Source organism: Numenius arquata, chromosome 4 (assembly GCF_964106895.1).
Source record: "Numenius arquata chromosome 4, bNumArq3.hap1.1, whole genome shotgun sequence".
Taxonomy (NCBI): Eukaryota; Metazoa; Chordata; class Aves; order Charadriiformes; family Scolopacidae; genus Numenius; species Numenius arquata.
The window spans coordinates 20450467-20473207 of NC_133579.1; the positions used below are offsets into that span (position 1 = coordinate 20450467).

The 22741-nt window shown below is 37.7% G+C and overlaps 1 protein-coding gene across 1 annotated transcript in view; it reads right to left on the reverse strand.

Moving 5' to 3' along the window:
- Positions 1-2689: 2689 nt before the first annotated feature.
- YES1 (YES proto-oncogene 1, Src family tyrosine kinase) overlaps positions 2690-22741 on the reverse strand; it is a 91263-nt gene continuing 71211 nt past the window's right edge. The window contains 11 exon segments of the mRNA XM_074146795.1: positions 2690-5925; positions 6655-6786; positions 7367-7520; positions 7875-7951; positions 10266-10445; positions 10723-10878; positions 11100-11249; positions 11438-11541; positions 14235-14333; positions 15492-15591; positions 19817-20089. Of these exon segments, the coding sequence (XP_074002896.1) occupies positions 5717-5925; positions 6655-6786; positions 7367-7520; positions 7875-7951; positions 10266-10445; positions 10723-10878; positions 11100-11249; positions 11438-11541; positions 14235-14333; positions 15492-15591; positions 19817-20089 (1634 nt within the window). The 3' untranslated portion in view covers positions 2690-5716.

The window sequence follows — 22741 nt, forward strand, 5'->3', positions numbered from 1 at the left end:
AGAACAAACGCGGGTTGTCCTATTTTGCCGATAAACCAAGAGCATTTGCACAAGGCAGGCTGGCCTGTCAAGGTCGGTGTGTATCCTGCTATCTTCCTGAATGCCATTTGTCCTCCCCAGGCTGCAGAGAGGATCATTCCTTCTCACCTTAATGATCAATTGAACTCAGGGGGCATATCTATTGCTAAGTACACACCCACTTGCTCTTCAAAACACTTAGTAGCAGTCTCAAAAGGCTGGGGCCGTTCTAATGATGGTGGTGCCAGATATTATATTTAGCCTATTAGCAATTTATTTATTATAACCTTAAACCCACTGAAGGTATTGATTGAACTTTAGTTTCCTATGGAAAAAAATTTCCCTTGCAAATGGTAGTCCTTTGATACAGGGAGCAAGATTTGAAGCACGGATTTGGATGCACTAAACACTAAATCAAAATGTAAATACAGAAACTATTCCTATTGCACTTGCAGTCTTTTAGCACAAAGAAAAGTATATATATTTATGCTAGTCATAGGCCAATTTGAAAGATGAAGCCATTCCAGAAGTGAAGAGGGTAATGTAGAACGAAATCAAAGCTCCAGTGAAACTGATACAGATCTGACAGTGCTATAATAACACTGCTCAATTTGCCAGGCACCTTCCATTTAAAAAAGAAAATAAAAAAAAAAGATGGTACATAAGGCTGCTAGAGGCTTCTAATCTTTAGTTCTGGCATTCTCATATGTGTTAATGAGAATGATTAGTCACATGATGGAGAAATAATAAACATCAGTTGTGGTGAAAAGCAGGCACCTAGGCTAGAACTGAGAGGAGAAGAAGGTGGGTAGAGGGATGTAAGTCAACTAGTCGCCAGCTTCTACTCTTAGAAATGTGAGCCAATGCTCCTGCCTTTTCTTGGGAACTCTTCAGAAGGACAGAACTACAGACCTGGCCTCCTTGCTAGGACTGAGCAGGGGTTGCCGTCCAGCACAGTCATTCACTGTTTGACAACACACCTTGCGCATCTCTGTCAGTGGCGTATTCCACAGTTGCTGGAAGAGCAGGGAGCCATCCTCACTGTTTTCATAATGAAACAGTCAAATGATTAGATGTTCTCCTTATTTGCGCCACTTTTATCACAGGAGTCATGCTGAACTGAGATTTACCCTTTTTTGGTTTGGAAAGAGCAGAAATGCCTCCTTACCCAGCAAATACAACCCTGGTTCTTCCAAACACTGAAGCCAAGAGAAGGATCATCAGCCACGGAGCCCCTGGGAGGCTGCCCCAAATGTGAATAAATGTGGAGGTACTGAATGAACGGTGAACACAGCGGCTGGCACCTGTTGAGGTTCAGGAACGAAGTGAGCTGTTAGTAGGCATAGGGTGGATTTTCAGGCACAGATCTACCCGTTTCCCAGTATGTACTTATCAGTAGCCTCAGCTAAGAGCTCAATAACCTAGCAGCAGGGCACAAAGGAGGGGTGTGAGGTGCTCCTACTGGGAGTAGGTTTTGGATAAAAAAGGGAATGCTTCCACAGCAGCTTCAGTGTTGTTACATGACTGATTCATCAAGAGTGCTTGTATTCAGGTTTCCCTTTTAAATTTCCAGTCTGTTCCTCAGACCCTGATGAGTTTAACTAGGTAACTGTCCCCTCTCCTTTAAGAACAACAAATCAAAAGCAACACGATGGCTAACACACGTTCTACTCACTTGAGGTAAATGAAATACTAAGAGGAGATGGACAATATTCTGTAAAAGTACACAGTGTTATGAGTACTTTAATCCCCCAACAATAGTGGTTATTACAATTTCACAAAAAAAAATATGCCTTGAAATTAAAAGAGAATGTTAAAAAAAAACAAAACCAAAAGAACATGTTACCTCCAAGAAGCACGTTTGCATGTAGAACTGACAGGGAAAAGAAGCTCAAAGAGTAAGACCAGTAAAGAACACAGGTCCCCTGGGTAATGCTTGAACTCTGTTCAGTTCCTAGGCATGCCATACCCACATGGAACGGAGGGAAACCCAACACAAAATCCTGCATCCACATACACCCACTAGGAAAGAAATACCAAGCTACTTGCCAGAGTGTCTGAAATGCCACCACTCTGGGGCTGAGCTCCAGAGGCAAGCACCCCCCGTCAGTTTGGGATCCAAGGATCAGTGTCCATCCCAAATCAGTTATTCAAATTTAGTCTTAAATTCCTTAGCAAGGTGTGAGAATTTGAATCTCCTCTGTTGCAATGAAGTGCTTACCCCAAGTGCTCCTGTGCTTTAAACCCAACATAACTGGGTAGCTCCGAGTCCTGTGTGTTGGGGGAAAGTTGGCACAAATACAAACATTTACAGCATCTTCGCAGAAAATTTAAAAACTGAGTTTATTGGATTGAATAGATCAAAATAAATAACAGAAGTGGGGGCTTATGAATTTTAGTTGTTTTATATTCATTTATACTCATTCCAGTTGTGGATAATGTGTTTTAGAAGAAGCAGTATTGTAGATGACTATGTGTAAGATAGCATTCTGGCTTGTTTCTACCCATCAGCAAACTCCAAGAGGCTTTTTTTTTTTTGTTAAGGAAAAAAAAAACCCACAAAACACACCTTTCCAAGGCTACCTTTTGGTGGTAAGAACTACTCACAACCCTAGTGAAATGACAGTTCAGTGGTTACAAGGATAAGAACACACAAGGTTCTTTTCATAACGCTTTATGCCAAAATAGGGATGTATTTTACCTAAATAGTAGGATTGCACACATTTTTATGTTTGGAAGTTAACTCAGAAATATTATGAAAATATTCTTAAAATACTACAGTTTGAAACAATGCATGACAGAGACAGTCTGCAGGCCTGGCATGCAGAATGGGTATCACAAGATTCTGATGGACAATGGGGAGAGCACAGATCAGCAGAAATTACATGATTGTTTGTCATTAAAAATAGTAAAACATCAATTACATTACAGGAAATACTAAAAATACAGTAATCTTTGCAGTTCGTAGGTTCTGTAAGAATGGTTTTTAGTGCTGTATTAGTTATTATTGAAACTCAAAACAGTCCCAGCTCCTTTAATCTACAGCGGCACTGTACATACATGTCAGGATTTGTGGTTTGAGTTGTAGTGGTCACCGAGACAGGTAACATTCAATGTAATTGAGATAAACCATCAGCTGTCACAGGAACAAACGTTTGAAATTCCCTGAAAAATTGCACGGAAGTCAACAGTGGCTGGAAATACCAGATAAAGCAAAAGAGAGGAAATGCGTTTGCCCTACAGCGTGGCAGTGAGCACCAGCTGAGAGCCTACGTTGGATTTGCTCTCACAAGAATCCCAAGTCTGTCTGTCTGTCCATCACAGGGGTTAGTTTTAAGTCTAAACAGAACTGTCCTAGCCTACTCCTGCCAAGGACTTCTGAACTGCTCGAGAAAATGACTCCCTTTTCACAGCAATAATGCACCATGAACTCAGCGTCTTGTATGAAAGTACATTAAAATAGTTTACAGAGGATAAAGATACACCCAAAACTCAGGAAGGTTTTATTACCCTCCTTTTCCCCTCAATATGGAGGCTACTCTGCTTTTGTCCCCCTCCCGCCTTCCCCCCCGGCCCCCTCAAATAAGCAGATGCAATCAAGGAGAAATTTATTTTGAACCAATTCTGCAAAACAGTTCAACAATGCCATACTTTATAAAAATACTTAGTTACATAATTAAACTTATTACTATTTATATAAAAAGTGTGAATGTGAATTTTAAACTCTGTTAGGGTAAGAACCACATCAAGGTCTTCAGGTGAAACAAATAAATTTTCATAAACATACAAACTCTTTTGGAGAAGTCTTATAATACACAACCATTTACAATGAACACGTTCATTAAGTTAGTGTTTTATTCCTTTACTATACAAGTGTTATTACAATGAACTGTTCCATTCAGTAATTAAAAATCCAAACAATGCCAGTGTCAGTTTTGGCATTTTTTGTTATAACTTTTAATACATAAACTCATATGATTGTGTTATTAATTTTAAAATATTTAGAAAAATTAAAATGCCATTGTATTTTTGGGGTTTTTTGATTTTTTTATGTGTTTTTTTTTTTGTTTTATTTTTGTTTTTCTTACATAAAGCCCTTTTAAAATTTGATAACCACAGATGTATAGGTGATGAACAATGATGAGGGAAAAGGAAAGATGATGGCACTGTTTTTACAAAGATCTGTTTGGTAGTTGGATTCAATGTAGTGTAAACCCATGAAGAATGTTAAGTTTAGTACCAGAACTACATTACCAGCTTTTCTGAAACTCACTTGTTGGCTAGCTTTACAATGATAATATGAATTCCAACCTGGTAGCTAAGTAAGAGTTTAGTGTTTCAAAATTAAAGTACATAAGCTTGATCAGAAATTCAAGAACCTCATGCAAATTGTTGAGTAAAAGACATGATGTTATTGCTTGATATGTCAGTAGCCAAAGAAAATAAATCTAGATGTAGTGTCAGCTGGGCTGAATGCCAGCAAATTTCAATGTCACTATATTCGGACAATATTAAATATATTTTATCCTTTTAGTTTTTAAACTTTCACATTTTCGTTTGTTTAAATAGTTCTGAAGGAAGGGCAGAAATGGGAAGAGTAACTGCGTGTAAGTGTGTCTTAATAGTCAAGAAAAGCAAAAGTGCAATCAAATCCCTGAACTAGTGACAGCTAGCATTGGTGGCACCCACCCTTGTTAACACATACAAAGCCACATACACCAGTACCAAACCTGTCTCTGAAAAAGGACTAAAAAGCGGCCAATTACCAGCTTCAGTCTTGCTTTCCTGGTGAGCTTTGTTCAGGTAGTCTTCCCATACAAAAGCTCGCTGTTGGATTGGAGCTTAAAACATTAAAGGCTTTCCCCCCCGATTGTATTACATAGCTTCAAGTTCAAATATCACCATACTTTATCAACACAATTTTATAAAATATTACCTCATTTTCTAGTTACCTTCATTATTCTTAATTAGCTATGCAGAAAGAAAAAAGAAAAATCTCTCATGCTACTTTCCAGTTACATTAATACAAGTATTAACACAGTGCATTACGCTCTCTAATTTCACTATTGAGGTCTACCATTTAGATCAAGTTTGTCATTCACTGTTCCAATTTCTCTTTTAACCTGCCTACCCTAATTAAGTCCATGCAAGAGGAAGCTTAAAGATCAAAGCTATATATCAAATACAGTTGTACCATCTTTTTTTTTTGGGAGGGTGGGAGGGGGCCACACATGTATTTTTGATCACAGAGAGTTTTACAGAACTGGAATAGAATTGCTTGGTCCCACAAAGTTGTTCTTCTTTTAAAAATGTCTTACCCCAAGATCACTAATTCCAGACAATTCCCTCTTTAGTAGAATGATTATCAAATGTTGGGAATATTAAGGATTTGAAACATTGGTTTTTCTGCTATTGTTCACACCAACACTCATTTTTCTACCCCGTATTTTCAGTAAGCTTCCTTTGGACCCTGAAAATAAGTTGGGAAAGAGGAAAAAAATAAAAACATGTCATTGGTAAATTAGATTATAACACTTGAAAAGTGGTTTTGTGCAACTGCATTATGAAATTCCAGTTTGCCATTAAGAGCATGCAAAGTAGCGAAGATTTTCTTTCCTTTGATTCCTTATAGACGTCAGGAATTCTTTGCAAGTCTTTTACATTTGGCAGAATTGTGCACATTATATAGACTGTTGGCTTATAAATTATCTCCAGGCTGGTACTGTGGTTCTGTAGCAGTAAAGTAGTCCTCCAAGAAAGACTGTATATATTCAAATGTTGGTCTCTCATCAGGGTCCTTCTTCCAACACAGTTTCATTAACTCATGGAGAGACTCTGGGCAGCCTTGTGGGCAAGGCATCCTATATCCACGTTCCACTTGTTCCAGAACTTCCCGATTCACCATCCCTAAAAGGAAAGCATGTCAGCTCTGAATAACATTATGCAAAGAACAGATTCCCAAATCTCTCCAGCCACAACACACATGAATCTACCATAGCAGAACCTTTAATGAACACATTTTATAATGAATGAACTTTTTACATTTTGCATTAAATACATTTTCTGAAAATTATTTCATTACATCATTAATTCCTCAATATTTGGTCCTTCTTCCCGTTGTATACCTTCTAATTTGTATATTTTCCCCACTGCCTTGGAACGGTCCTTTCAAAAAAGAGACTCGAGCACAAATATTTTCTGCCTGCCTTCGGTTCCATTCAAGGACCACTGGATTTGAAATCAGGCCAAGAAAAAGGCATTTTATACCTAACAGAACTGCCTTAGAAATGCCAGTCACAGCAGAATATCTGACAAAATGTTACATATGTTTAGTTTCAAAAACTGGTCTAGCAGGTTCACTCTACCGATGCTCACTGTAGCCTGAGAAAATGTCAAAAGCAGACATTTCAGGAACAGACAGATAGGAAAACACAAGGATACCCACTAATCTGAAATGAACTATCAGTCGCATTTACAAATGTAGCTTTGTGAACAAAGGAACCGGTGAAGCATGACTAAGTTTTTGTCTCTGCTTGTCAACTGTGGGCTCTGAATGAAGGCAAAAAGTACACAAGGTAACTTCAGAAGAACAAAACACCGCAAGGAAAAGAAAAACCTATTACATTCTCCTCTTACCTGGATATGGCACTCTCCCCTTTGTTACCAGCTCTGTCAGTAAAATTCCAAATGACCACACATCCGACTTGATTGTAAACCGACCATACAACGCTGCTTCCGGAGCGGTCCATTTAATTGGAAATTTAGCTCCTGCAAACGTTGGAAATATAGATGCTCAATTTTCCCTCGCTTATGCATAATTTCCTTACACTTTGAAGTATTTTAAGAAGAATACTGCACTCAAAAATTTTTTACATTTTGCTTTGTTGACAAAATTCGATGTGGTTTAGTCTTTTAATATTTCAAACTGGAAAACAGTTTCAAACTAGGGCAGAAACTACTGGCTACAATTTCTGGAAGCACTTAAGACATCTGGGATGCTTAATTAAATATGTTTCAAAAAAGGGGGATGATTTTCAGAATCTGATGAGAGACCTCTCCGGAATCTCAGCTCTCTTCAAACCATAGCAAGTTTTACCCTCCCAAAATAACTAAAAGCGCTTTTTGAAAACAGAAGCAAACTGCCAGATAATTTTGAACATTAAAAAGGTAACTAAAATTGCACTTAGGAGAGAGGGGCAACTACACATAGCCGTGAAAGCGCACTTTTATGCATAATCTTTATTAACGCAGACAGCATACACAGATGTGTATAGTTATAGTAATGTTATAGTGTTAAGTAATTTGAAGGTAACTGGTCTTACTTATTCAGTAAATAAATCGGTCTTACCTTGTCTTGCAGTGTACTCATTGTCCTCTATTAACCTTGCTAAACCAAAGTCCGCTATTTTACACACAAGATTGTCTCCTACAAGAATGTTAGCTGCCCGGAGATCCCTGTGGATGTAGTTCATTCTTTCAATGTAAGCCATGCCATCAGCAATCTTAAAAATAAAGTTTTATTAAAGATTATTTTTCATTACTACATACATTTCTCCCAAGCATTAAGCTGTACCCCTTTATTTTAGCTCCGCTCTCATTGTATAAGTATAGGAAGTATAGCATAGCAAGGGCTTGTGACAGCACCGATTAGAGTGCATCTGGCTATACAATAATATCAGCTGATTGGGAACTAGACTGTTTCTTTTTGACAAATTACAAGCCTACAACAGAAGATGCACAACAGAACAGCACGCAGTAGCCAAAGCATTCAATACTTATGTTTAGTTGATATCTGATACAGATTTAAATCTCCTCTCTAAGAACAAAATACAGTTTTCTTGGTTTATACAATGTACCTGAGCAGCCATGTCGACCAGCTGTGGGAGTTTTAAGTATTTCCCTTCTCCTTCTTTAAGGAAGTCTAGCAAGCTGCCTGTAAAAGACCACACATTTTGGGGATTAAAAAGGAAAAACCCAAAATATTAACTTCACCTGAAAATATGAATGAGATTATTTTTCTTAGACATTATGATTTACATATTAATCTCCCAAAATATGTATTTGAAAAGCCATCATTTACCAGAATACATGATTCAATGACTCCGCCTGTAGTTGTCTCTGTCCTGATAACTAGTTAGTGCAAGTTTTATCCAAGGGTTTTGGAATCCATTTCAAATAATTGAGATAACTAAGCAATAATAAAACAGACTGCTGCTGATGATTACATGGCAATACGCAAGAATTTTTCCACAACATTCCTGGTATTAATGCCCTTCCAAGCTGGACTTTTTTCCACAGTGAGATTTATAATTAAAGAACAAAAAACCTCCTATCCATTACTTTTTCTGCCAGCTCCAGTTGTATACTAGAGAAATTATTCTGAAATTGTTGCTTTTAGTTTGTTGCTTTTTTCTTCCAAAGTATCCAAAAGTATCTTCCATTCTTTACGATATTAGCTTCTTCCACTTATATAATGCAATTGTGGCCAGAACAATACAACACGAGTAGTAACTGAAATCAGGACCTGCGCTCCTTTTAAGACAGCAATCTTTACACAAGTTGTAAAAATTTGTCTGTGACATAACAGCTTTCCCTACAGGTCTTATTGTGCCATAAGGGTATAGGAACACGATCTCTTCCTTTAGAAGCTGATGAAGACTGAGAACTAATCAATCTCATCGCAGTCAAAATTACAATGGCAGAATTATGAGTGTGGTGATGGTGGGGGAAAAAAACCACAGAACTGCAGATCTTGCAGTGGATTCATGGCTGTAGCTGTGAATTAGATACCTCCAAATGTGGGTTTAGTCACTTGTATTTCTGCATTGAAAGTAAAAGTGTGGCAGGCCAGACCCACACCGCCGCTGACGTTTGTTGTGTGTATTTGCACAGACTTTTTTTCCCATCTCGGTTCATGAGCTCAAAGGACCGAAGAGGAGCAAAGATTTCGTTCTGACCTCTAGCAACCTGTCGACATTGGAAAAAAATTCTGGGTACTGTGCAATTCTTACCTACCTCCTTTCCTTGTAAAAGGATTTGGGGGCGGGAGGGGAGAAAAATAATTTTGTTCTAATGACTTTCAAGCATGAACAACCAAATACGTTTTATGTTGTTTTGGTAAAATGTGAGAAGTTTTTCAAATGAAAACAGAGGCTTCCAATAGCATTTTGAATCCATAACTTAGACAAACATACAACTACTTTTCCAATTCTTCCAATTCTTTTGCTTTTACAAGGTAACATCCCAGTTCTGGTTTTAATCTTTACTTTTTTTTTAGGCAGAATGCTATAAAAAATTTTTTTTATCCTGATTGTCTTGCTAAAACCTGATTTCTGAACTATGAAAACTGATTTTACCTAGAAGCTTTAAGATTTGACAGAGTGATTGTCTAGTGTTATTTAAGAACAACAACATAGAAGGAACTTTTTGTATTTTCTATTCCTTTCTATTGTTTCAAACTTATACAATGCTTAAAGCACCCATCCAAACACAACACCCCCTCACCCCACAAATTTTGTGGCAGTACTGAACACAACTATCCACTCTCTTGGACTTTAACATTGTTTTTATTTCTTAACAGGATAGCAAAATTTCTCTGCGAGGTGAACAGAAGTCTGCATATTATAAATCTGGAATAATTGACTTGAAAATCTGCTGCTTCTTAACACTAATATGCTTATGATGTCTATTTCTACATTCAGCCTAAATCTCTAAATCTCTGTTTCAGCACAGGGGGAGGGGGAAACTATATACAGCAAGGGAAGAAGGATGAAAGACTGAAACCAAGGAGATAAAGGAGGGAGTCTGGAAAGAAAATTCTCCATCTTTTAAAAATTTACTATTACACTGCTAGAAAAGAAAAACTGAACCCCCCCCCCAACCCAACTGATTCTGTCACTGTGAGCATGATCTGTCTACAGGCAGGCATATTCTTATAATAAGATTCCTAGCTATACCACCCAATTTTAAATGTAACAGGCAGTACATACTAAAAAATTAGGAGAAAAAAAACCCTAATCTTGTGCTTGTAAGATTAGTAAGCGTGACACAGATGTGCAAAAAAATCATGTCTCCACCCACAATCTAAATCAGAACTGCTTCAAGTAGGTCAAGCATTGCTCATTTTAATCAAAATTGCCACTTACACTCTAGTCAGCTTAAACCTAACGTTGATTAAACATTTAATTTGTTGCTGGGATCTTAAATAATCTTTTAAAGGCAGTATCTTCAAATTATTCTGCACACACCTTTTGTCATGAATTCAGTGACGATGTAGATCGGTTCCTCCGAAACAACAGCATATAGCGGAACAAGCTTGTCATGTCGTAGTTTCTTCATGATCTGAGCCTCCTGCAGGAAAGCTTCTGGCATCATTGTACCAGGTTTTAGTGTCTTGATCGCTACTTTTGTGGTTCCATTCCATGTTCCTAGAGAAACAAGTTAGATGTGATTCTCCCCTATGATGCCAAAGAGGTTTTCTGCTGAAACTGTTTGCTTTTTGCTTCTGTTTTGTTAGCTAACAGTATAGTTATAAATTTAAGCTATATTGAATATTATTTTTACCTTTACGTGACTGATCATAATTGGTACTTCTTCTCTTCAGTTCTTTATCAGATTATCTTTTCAGATCCCAATACCAATTTACTTAAAATATTATTAAAACCTTCACACGAACAACTGAAAGGTGTCACATTAAGCTCTTACCCATCCATACTTCACCAAAACATCCTTGGCCCAACTTAACTTCCAGCCTTAAAGATTCCCTAGGAATTTCCCAGGCATCTTTTGCTAGTCCCTGTGTTTGTGGTTTCACAGTGGGACACACAGTTGTTAGCTTATGACATAGCCCATCAGCATGTTCTGGAAAATGGAAAAAAAACCAACAACTTTGTCATTCAGCAGGGGTAAGACTATAACAAAAGTAACATCCTAATGTTGATAAAAAGCACTAGTCCATTCACCGTTTGTTGAAATAAAAAAGAAATCTTATAATTGTGAATTTAAAAAATGAGTTGCATACGCAGTTTTTCTTCCCAGTGACAGGCAGAAGATAGGATCGGGAGTCTACAACTTGGGCTTACCTCTGTAGTGTTTCACCAACTTCTGTAGAGATTCAAATTGTGCTCTGGTTGTGATATAGTATCCACCATTGTCAAGTTTTCTGATTTTGTAGTGTTTCACATTATCACCTCTGACCTCATCCCAGTCACGTATGGAAAGGGAGTAAGCACCTAGGAAACAAGTCATACTTGGTTCTTCATCAAACATTTAAAAACATATTTACCATATTTCTCTAACTATCATTATACATATACATGTGTGCACATGCATATGTATGATATGATAGACATAAAAATGGTCATTATGTCCACCTTGGTGGTGGTGGTGATGGGAGAGAGAAGACAAACATTAATATTACCTTTAGTGGTTTCACTCTCTCTTACTAAGAAAATACCACGCTGGTTCCCAGGATTTAAAAGTAGCCTTTCTGCATCCTTCCTGCCCATCTTACCAAAATACCACCTAGAAAGTGTCAAAGGAGACACGTATAAGTAAGAGCTTCCTATGCCTTGTTAATCATATAAATACAAGATTTAGAAATATCAAGCATTGACTGAACTACTAATATCCCAAAGGAGTTATAGATCAACAAAAGTAATGACATCCATATAACCAAAAGATTAAGATGACTTATTGCTATAGGACTCTCATTTCTGCTGTTTGCAAAATACACATACCGAGGCCTCTATCTGCAAATACTCTGTTTTTCTGATGGTTTATTAACAGCCATCAACAGTACTCATCAGGGAAGTAACACCTTCCTTCTGGTTAAGAAGTTCACAGGTCAAGCTGAATCAGGTGACAATGAAATACTGTTGGTAGCACACTCACCACACTGCAGCACCAAAACTACCTTCTCTAAGATGTTTCGGCTATATGTTAGAAATCCCAGTAATAATGCAAAGTGGGTGTGCACAAATATCACCAGATCACAGGTTCATTCAGGTTGGAAGGGGCCCTTGGGAAGTCTCTAGTGCAGCCTCCTGCTGCAAGCAGGGTCAGCTGTGAGATCAGACCTGCTCGGGGCGTTGTGTCCACTCCAGTCTTGAAAACCTTGAAGCATAGACCCTGCACAGCCAAACTGGGCAGCCTGTGCTCCTGCCTGGCTCTCCTCACAATAAAAAGGTTTCTTATATCCAGCTGGAACCTCCCCTGTTGCAATTTCTATTGCCTCCCATCCTCCTGTGCCTCTGTAGAGGGAGCACTTCCTTCTGCTGATCATTTAGCAACAGCCCTGTGGTAGGTATCATTAGTCTCTGAGTAACAATCTTTGTTGCATCATTCTGATATGGCAAGTACACAGATGTTTTAAAATACCAGCGTTTTTTCTTTCCTTAAGTTCTTTCATAAAAGGAATTTCTTCTTCTATGCTCCCAAAGCGTGTTCATCCTGATGAACAGCTTCCACACAGCTCTGTTCTGAGCCAGTGATAATTTTAAGGTCCATCTCCCAGCGAATCCCCAGTCTTTGTAATAACACTTATTTCTAACTGTAGTTTATTTTGACTGCATGCTTCAGAAGCCACAAAGTGATGCAAAGTATAAATTCCAAATATTTTCATTTGGCCCTGTCATAGTATCAAGCAAATCTGGCTTCATGATTGTTGGAAGAAAAGCAGTATTGGAAACTGCTGGAAAACAATGGTTTTTTGGGTGAAACATTTTGTAGGGGGGAAAAACGTGGGTAAGGATGGATCATTTTGTCCGTGAGTGAACAGAAAGGCCTGTGCAATCACTTGGGAATTTGAAACTTATTCTAACTTTTAATTGTATTTGCAGTTTGACTGTTTAAATAGATGTGCAAAGTTAGAATCGATATGAAAGTACATACAGTTGAGACAATTTGGATGTAACTTACAATCTTATTGAAGCAAACTAGAACCCTAGAAGTTAATTACTTCACATGAAAATGCCTCTTCCCCAGACTACAACAATTTACAAACTGTATTGTTAAGTGCTGGTTTATTTCATTACCTATAAAATAATACTAGGGTTTACTTGTTCTTTTTATGAGCATTAAACATTTATATTATGGTATCATTCAAAATGCACACGGATAATATGGATCCTGTCAGAAGCAGTTTGCGATATAAATGCCTTCAGAAATTTATAAGACCACTTAAAAAAATCCTAGCAATCTGGGGCTGTGTATTGCTTTTGCACTTGTAACTCCAACTGCAATCACAACACAAAATCTATAAACGCTATCAAAGCCCAGGGCTAACAAATGAACTCTAAAGCAAATGAACTCTATTCCAAATGCTGTGGCAATATTTAATAAAATTAGCACTAGGGTCTTTAAAATAGTAAGTTTAAAATAAGCTTCCTCACTCTTGCCTCTAGTCATCCCATAAACCTATGACAAAATCTCCCATCTTGGTTTGCCAGTCTTTAGGAGCAATACTTTCTTTGCAGAAACACTGCATTCTTAGTCTCGTATATTGAAGCAAGAGATGTGGAGCTTTGTATTTCTACTACAGCAAATACAATTAATCCCTTGGAACAATTATAACCTGAAACTGTACCCCAACTCATAGTTCCCACAATAACTTTATGTGATTCTGTAAGCATTCTGAGATCTTTGTAAATAAATGTAGGAAGTACTGGTACCCAAAACAATACAATTTTCCCAGTTTGTATAGTCCTTAGTGTGCCTAACAATTTTGTCACCAAAAAAGTTGCTAGAGATTAATAGATTAGCAATAACTGTCCACACAAATGTTTTTTTAGAATATGAGTTTAGGTGCTACCAAGGATAGAGCTGATCTTGAATTAGCGTTTAGCTAAGGATAAAAACCTAGAGTTGATGATGTGTGAACTCTTTTAACTAAAATGCATCCTTTTTTTTTTTTTTTATATGAAATACAGTGCATGTCCCCCAATTCTTATTTTCATTACTGCATTGTCCCATCTTTTCCCATTTAGCCCTACATATAGAAAGCAGGCATAAAACATTTTCATGAGTGTCCACCTCACCCTTACTTATAATTATACCTTTGACATCATCCAAGTAGGACTGCTATCCTTTAATTAGTAGTATTATCCTACTTTACCCTTAAATGTTACATATATACTGAATTAAAGGAAGAATATCACCACAGGGCACAAAGTATAGAATGGATACTGAGAACAGATTGACAGGATACAACATCTTACTCTTCTGCTTGGATGGAGTCTGCAGGAGCTACATAATTGCTGGGGATGTAGCCTGTTTTTCCTGTAGCAATGGATCTTGCTTCCCACCAGTCTCCTTCCCTGCAATGCAACATTGGTTATCTCTTCCATACATAAACAATACATCATTCTCTAGCAGCTATAACATCCTCACATACGAAAGGTACGTTAAATTTAGGGAATGTGTTATTTTAATTATGAAAGCATCTAAAATAGTTTGCACTGCACCTAAATATATTTTTCTTTCCATTGTAAGCAACACGAGTGCCTCTTAGTGGAATTTTTTATTTTAAACATTTTTGGGTTTGTGGGTTGTTTTTTTTTTAATGTAAAAGGAATTTAACTATATATGCAAAACGCAAACTTACAACAAAACATTTTATGGAAGGGATGTATAAATAAACTTCCCAGTTCTCTAGTCTTCATCTGCCTCTCCCAGATCATTCTACCTGTATGCTGACAGTGAGCGACAAATGAAGCAAGAAGTCAGCTAAGAAAATTAGAGAACTGGATGGTTGAAAACTGCTACATGTATGGATTAGAACTATTAACACGGCCAAAAGCTGCCTGTAAAGAAATGACCAAGGTGAACAAATAACTTCCTTTTCACTAGACTTCTAGAAATCAGGCCGTAATACTGTAACACTGCTGCAATTAAAATGGAACATCAAACTACTCCTAAGCTACCCGAGGGTGGATTTACTGTGGAGGCCAGCTAGACACATTCCACGGCCACACGTCCCTGCCTAGAGCCAGGGCTCTTGCCTTTGGCATTCGTGGTGCAGTTGCTGATGGCTGCGCCCACCTCCCCATCAGATCTGGAAGGGAGGTGGGATCAGATATGGAAACCTGTCAGAGAGAACCTGCAGGGTGCAGAGCCCGGGATGGGGTGGGACAGTCTGTGTATCCATGTCTGCCGCCCCATGGTGGGTAGCTGTGCCTCCCTGCAGCAGGGAGTGGGAGGGTGTAACCCAACAAACTGAGAAGGAGAAGGCTTGTGGCTGCCCCAGTCACTACAGTCCTGCATCTGCACCCAAAGGTGACCTCAGCCTGAAAGTTATTGTCTTGACAGTATCAATATTTTAACCCCATTCTTGCTGAACTCTCTCATTCAAGAAGATAAAAAACCCCCAACACATCTACTCTTCACTGAAATAGGACATGCAGATTTCAAGAAGAGTTGAGGATCTATTTATTCCAAACAACAACCAAGTGAAGTCTGTGAATGAGAATACTTACGTGTTATTTATTATCTGGAACCGTTCACCTTTCTTAAATGAAAGGTCATCTGTAGTTCTAGCTTCATAATCATATAAGGCCACAAATACAGTAACACCACCTTAGGAAAAAAACAAACATCAACGTGTGATATAGCAGTAATGCTGCAACACCTGATTTAAGGACTCGTCCATGAAAAAAACTCATCAATTTTTACTTGGAAGCACCTAAACACTCTGGGTTGTATCTCATATTGGAAGCTGGATCAATAATCAGCTCATTTCTTAAGACAGAGGAAAGCCTATAAAGAGATATGCTAAAAATATGCTTCCACACCACAAAAGACAGCTAGATACATCACAGGAAGTACATTAATAATTATAGCACTTATATACAGAAACCTGCACAAAACATCAGCAGTAAAAAAAGCTGGCTTCTTTATTAAGCTAGCTTCTTGTTAAGGAGTGCAATTCTAGAATTCTACACCACCACAACAGTCAAGCATCAGCCACTAATTTTTACAGAAGTTTCCCGTTGAACTTAGCTATAAATAACCAATGTGTTCCCAACTTTCTGGGGTGACACATCAAGACCTACTCAAGGAACTGAAACAGAAATAAAAGTATTCTGTTGGGGACAAAGACACCTTACGACTAATGATTTTTTTTTTTTTTTAACTCCATCAAGTCTCCCCAGTAGTGAAGCAGACCTTTGCTGAGGAGGATCCATCAGTGCATGACTCCGGAGAACAAGGACCGAGATTTGTCACGGGATGAGCAGCTGCACTCCACCAACCCTAAGGAATTTGCTTCCCCATCCCATTTCTGGTACAGGGCATGTTGCTGAACATGTCCCACAGACAGGTTACACGCGTGAGAGATAGATGGGCAGAAGGCTCCTATACTCACAGTAGAAAAACATTTTCTATACTTAAAAGAACTGATCTATAAAACCAGGCTAAAAGAGAAAGAGGGACAGGAGAACAGGCTATATGAGATGTACAAGCTACAAGCAAAAATAAAGAACTATGTACCATAGCTGGAAGAAAGTTAAAATAGCAAATTGCAGAGGGGCAATTCAGAAAGACTTAAGCTCTAGAAATGCTATTTCACAGTCTAATGGGGACGTTTAGGAAGCCTAATGATAATCCAAGCAATAACTTATTTTTAAAACTATAATATTAGATTTCTAACATGCATATATATGTACCAGGATATACACGGAAGACCACCAACAGAAACATGTGGCAATTAATTTTAGATGTTACAATAACATGACAGTGATCAGAAAGAAAGAACACATGATGCAATGGGTATTGTCTACATCTAATATTCTTTTACAATGTACGCTTTCTGATGTAAGAGCTCCTAATCACTTGAATATTTTCATTTGATTTAGAGTCTTCCTGTGATTACACTATCTCAGCAGGCCACAGCTGGAAATGAATTTACAGTTCCTCTAGGAAAAACAGAACAAAAAGTCCCCACAGGAGGTTAGAGTAATTGAGGGGTTTTTTTTAAGTGTGATTTATGAACTGAAAATGAATTAGAATATTCCCTAGAAGTTAACAGTTCCTAATGTAAGTTAAAAATCAACACATTTCTACCAATTTTTGCCTGTATTACTATATTACTGCATTATTTTGAAGACAAACTGCTACACGGAGCAAGAAAATTGTGGGGATGTATACCATATTCACACAAACAGAAACCAAATGTTACAGAAATAAACCATCCCCAGAGAACTCTTCAGCAGATGAAGAAAATCAATACTCTCAAGTCACAATATTACAAAAGTCGTTAACCGCATATAAAGAAACTGGGAGATTCCAAGAACTTCCAAACTGTCCAACATCTAGAAAGATACTAACGTGGCAACAAGCAAGCGATTAATTCCTCTAGACAGTGTAGTACTAGTCAAAGCAATAGATTCAAATGTAAACCATGCAATAAGAGAATTGTCAGTAATTATCAATATTTGTGTGCTTTTCATTATTTTTAAAGAAAGAATTGGAAAAGCTAATATATAATCCTTGGAAAGTTTTGATTTCAACACTTTAGCTACCATAAAACCTCTTTTTATTCTCACTAACAAGAGAGAATAGCAAAGAACAATAAAATACTTCAGGAGAACAGCATCAGCACAAAATGTTTTAAACGGATACCGCTCAAATGATCTTTGAAGTCTCTTCCAGCTGTTTTCTTCGTGAAGGTGATCTAGTTTAGCTGTTCAAACTATTTGTGATTTTCAGTAATATTCTAAGAATTCAAAGTATCTGATGACTGAGAATGTGTAATACAGGAACAGTGTGACTAACTCAAATTTCTTCTCCTTTTCTGCTCTAGAGAAATAAAAGACAGCTCAACTCTTTTCAGCCGCACTACAGACCACGATGACAACCATATCATCCTCCTGTCAGACATCACTGATGGACTGGATAAGTCCTACTGACACTTATGTCCTGTCCGACAAGCCCATCTATTCTCCTCCCTTGTGAAACAAAGGGCCACAAAATGTGATCCAGTGTTTTATTTGTCACAAATACAGGAAGCTTACAGCCAGATGACGTTTGTCATCTTATTTATTCACAAAAACATCCAATTTTGATTGATCTGAAAATTGGTACTGAACGTACCAAACAACTGCTGGTACATTTTTAAAATTTTTTTTTATTTAATGCGTTTGTTTGTGGATGGGCTGGTTTTACAAAATGAGGAGGAATAATTACACATGTAGTATCATTTTACCTGATCCCAAAATGATGGGGGCGTTCACCCAAACCAGCCTGCCTGCTGATAACTGAATTCACACTGATGAGAGATTTCATGAAAAATTTCTTCTGCTGACTCTGGTCCAAGATATAACATGATTAACTACCAGCAGGAGCAGGGACAAGCAAGAGAACATCCCTTCTGGTCTCTGCAGCAAAGGATTTGTGGTACCTGGGTGGGGGCTACATCTTCGATGTCTGGTAATACCCAGGAGTGCCTGCAACACTGCTGGAGATTACCACATGAACAAAGAACCAGATCTAGTAAGAAGAAATATAGAGAAGTTCTTGGAGGAGATGAAGCATGAAAAACTTTCCTCAGTGGAGCTAATGAATAAGAAGTTATGCTGCCTTTCTTTCATTTCTGCATCTGTTCATCCAAACCAGAGATTCAGAAATGGCTAAAAATTTTTCAGGTAGGACAGATGCTCATTTTAATTATTTGGGTTTTAATGATTCCCAAAAAGGGAATACAAAGTGATCATTACCTGACAATTCATATTTGGTTTCCCGAATTGCTTAATGTCAAGGCCACAGTGGGTTTTTATGGATCTCAAATTTATTGTGTTTAAAAGAATTGTGTAATTGTGCTAACATTAGAGGTTTGTGGGAAAACTAGAAACAGAATAAGAAGGAATTATTTATCTTGTTTTGTGAAGTGTCTGTGCAAAGCTTCTAAAAGAAGTTCTTCTTTCCTCTCTCAAAAAAAAAAGAATTAAGCACAGCTTCCTCTCAAAAATAGCCAGCAAAACTAGGGGGATTGGAACTAGACGATCTTTAAGGTCCCTTCCAACTCTAACCATTCTGTGATTCTATGAAATTAGCCATGTGCAAAAAATCAATGTTTTAAAATGAATTTTTAAGATTTTGATATAAAGGTGGGTTTATAACATCAAACACGCGTATCACTTTAAAATGCTGTATCTTCAGAGACTTTCCATCTCAGCCAAGAAGGTCTCTGAGCCTTGTAAATTCTATTTTTATGTTTTCGATTTTGGTTTCAATATGACCCCCAACGATGAGAATTCTGCTCTTTTTGTTTCACACATCTTATTCATATAGTCAAGTACACAGAATATACTGCATATCCTGTTTAGCTTCATAAATGAACAGATTCCGTGTTGCATTAAAGTAACTTACAGGTAATCAAGTAAGTTTGAAAAATCAGTTTAAAATTTAAATTTCCTGAACTTGAAGTGTTTTTCATTTTGTACCTCTCTCCAAACGTTTAAAGCCATTATCACATGTGCATCCCCTTCAGCAGCTTAGAACAAACTACTAACACAATTTTATCAAGTATTCCCATTACTGCCTTTAACAAATCTTAAATTTCCCTGTGCTGTGATCCTACCTCCCCAGCAAAAACAAAAGGCAAAACACCAAATCCCCAAGCCCCAGTGACTAGTGAATATGGGCTGAATTATTATCTAAGCAGTAAAGATATTGAAAATCAGAAATCCCTAAAAGGCACTTTATTTTAAATTTGCAATTTACTTCTGTGTGGCAAGGGGTCATAGCATTTTTTTTTAATATGACTGTCTAATAATAATAATACATCATTTTCTGTAACACTCACCTGTTAAAGTACTAGGATATGGACTTGGCACAGCTGAAAATGAAGATGATGCTCCTCCAAAAGGTGTCATTCCTGAGGGCCCTCCAAAAGGAGTCATGGAATGACTATTAAAATTAACTGCTGATCCCTTTATTGATGGTGACTGTGTTGCTTGGCTGGAGTCTGATCCATAATGGCTGACATGGGAAATAACAGGTTCTGGAGTATTATCAGGTCTGTATTTCATGGATGGACCTTTATCTTCTTTGCTTTTAATGCACCCCATGGTTGCTTCTGTGAGAATGAGAGGAAAGAATAAGTTCATCTCTATGTTGCATCCTTTGGTAGTTAACACACAAGATTCCCCAAAAGTTACTGAAAATGCTGATTTATTACTGGTTAAAAAACCAAAAACAACCCCCAGGAATTGCTCCTATGTGCAGTTTATAAAGTCTGATGAAAAAGTGTTCTGGAATAAAATCTAAGTTATTCCTAGACTAGAGAGGACATTAATTATTTTCCCTTACAACACACACACTAACAGCACATTTGGATTATTCTTCATCCCAGTTTCTTGGTGGACTGTAAGCGGTAAACAAAGAAGCAGCAGCAAAAAAAGGGAGTTGGGCAACAGATGAGGAAAAGACACTGAAGAATTCTATAGCAGGGCGGAAGGGGAAACAGAGGTGACAAAGCCCAAGCCAATTATAAGAAGCAAATCCAAAGCAATTATATGAAGAAAACGAGTGGGGCAGACCTGCTTTCTTTTTGAAGCACCTGTGTGCTGGTGGTATTACAACTAATATCTTTAAAGATGTAGAAGAGTTTTCATCCATTGCCAACACCCCAAAATACAACTCACAAACAAACCTGGGATATGCACGGCCACAGAATAGGGTTAAGCTCTACAGTCTAACTAGAAATAGAAAATAATTTAGAAGAGTAATTACAACATCTGTAGTAGTTTAGAAACTGAACTGTGCCCAGACAGGTGACAATTTGTAGCCCTGATGGCCCAAGACTGCTCCCAGCTCCCACTACAGACAGACTGTGCCAGAGCTGTTTATTAGGCAGACACCTATTACCTGCTGATGGAGGCAATCAGAGAGGAGACATGTCACCAACAATTAAAATTACTGAGTCTTAAGAAGTCACCACCTGCCATTTATCAGGTGGTGACAACTGGTAGCAGGCATTTTCTGGCTTACCCCAGCTGGGAAACAAATGAGGAAAAAACCAGGAGTCTCTATTAGATGCAGCACTAGTCTGGCATGAAAAATCTTATATTCTTGGGGGAAAAAAAAAAAAAAAAGTTTAAAATCTACTTCAGCTTCAAAAGGAGAAACCTCCACAAAAATAGAAAATCAACTGCTCCACGTTCTTCAATGAATCAGTTAAAAAAAGTAAACAGCAGCAGTCTTAAAGTATTAAAAATACATTATTTGATAACTACAACAGTTTCATAGACTCTAACTAACAATTAGGGAAAACGTTTCCCATTGTGTGTCTAACTATTTTTTTTCCTTTTAGATTCTCTCTTACTTTGTTAACTATTAGACACAAAAATATGGAACAAAGTAAATCTTACTAAACAAATACTTAATATAGTCACACTGAGAGAAACCAATTCCCTCCATATAACTAACTATTACAATATTAAAGATACTGTAATTTCTCAAGAACCACAAATCAGAGTTCCTTTAAAGAAGAAGGTCCGTAGCCAGTGAAACACCATACAGAATTTACTGCTCATAAAATTAAGAATATTCACTGTCAATTCAGCCCCTAATTCACCCATTTAGATGTGGTGTTGGGGGATATGATATAGGGAAGAACTTTGTAGTGTAGGGTAGACGGTTGGACTCGATGATCCCAAGGGTCTCTTCCAACCTGGATGATTCTATGATTCTAATGCTGTAATGCAATACAATTACTGGTGCAGCAACAAAGTCCAATAACTGCATATTTACAGGTCCTGTCTGAGAGTTTTCCACAGAATAAATCATCACAAAAGCACATCATATCCTTTTTTTTTCACTTCTGATACTATTCTTCCCAACCTATTAATTGTGCAGAAATGTTATGAAGCAAGACTCAAATACATGCATGAAGAACATGTCTAAATACCTTACAAAAGAAGCCTTACAATCTACAGTAGAAAAGCCAGCTATTAATTCACGATACAAGTCAATCAACCACCCAATCACATAATTTTAATTTCTCTGCCCCTGCAAAGAAATGCTGAAATTTGAACCATTTTGTTGGTCATGTGGCTGCCTAGTGTGAACTCTTGCCTTACTTTGAGGCCTGTTTCTCTGATTCTCTTTAAAAAACTGCAATCAAGGTTTTCTGCTGGCACTGAATACAAGTCTAATCACCTCTGCAAAAATCTATTTGCTCATATATTGGCTGATTCCCTGCCTTTGGTTGGAAGTTAAACATCACACACGATTCAAAAGACTAACACACTACTTACATTAATAAAGTGGATTAAAAGGGAAATGTATGAACATTTGTACAATTACGTGTTCAAAACAATTTACGAGTTCGGTAAAGCTGCTGGATTCTGCCCAGGGTATTGCTGATTTGACCAAATGGCCAATGACAAGTCCACCCCGTACTGCAATGATAACTGCTATCACCCGTACGTGCTCACCCATTAAGCTGAGCAGCAAAAAGTCACCAGTGGTATTCTTGAGCGCTGCAAAGAAAAGCCCTTATTGAAGACCCAAATTCATTCTAGGGAAATAAGAGTCAGCCTCTCCCTTTCTTCTCCCTTCCCCAGCCACTTCACTGTCAAGGTAATCTTCTTTCAGGGGTTAAAGAGATTAACAGAGATTCAATCAGCACTTCAAAGACAAAGACATCCAGAAATAAGCAGTCGAAAATTTAAAAGCTCTACTTTTATAACTGCATACCCAAAAAACAAAATAAAGGAAGCAAACT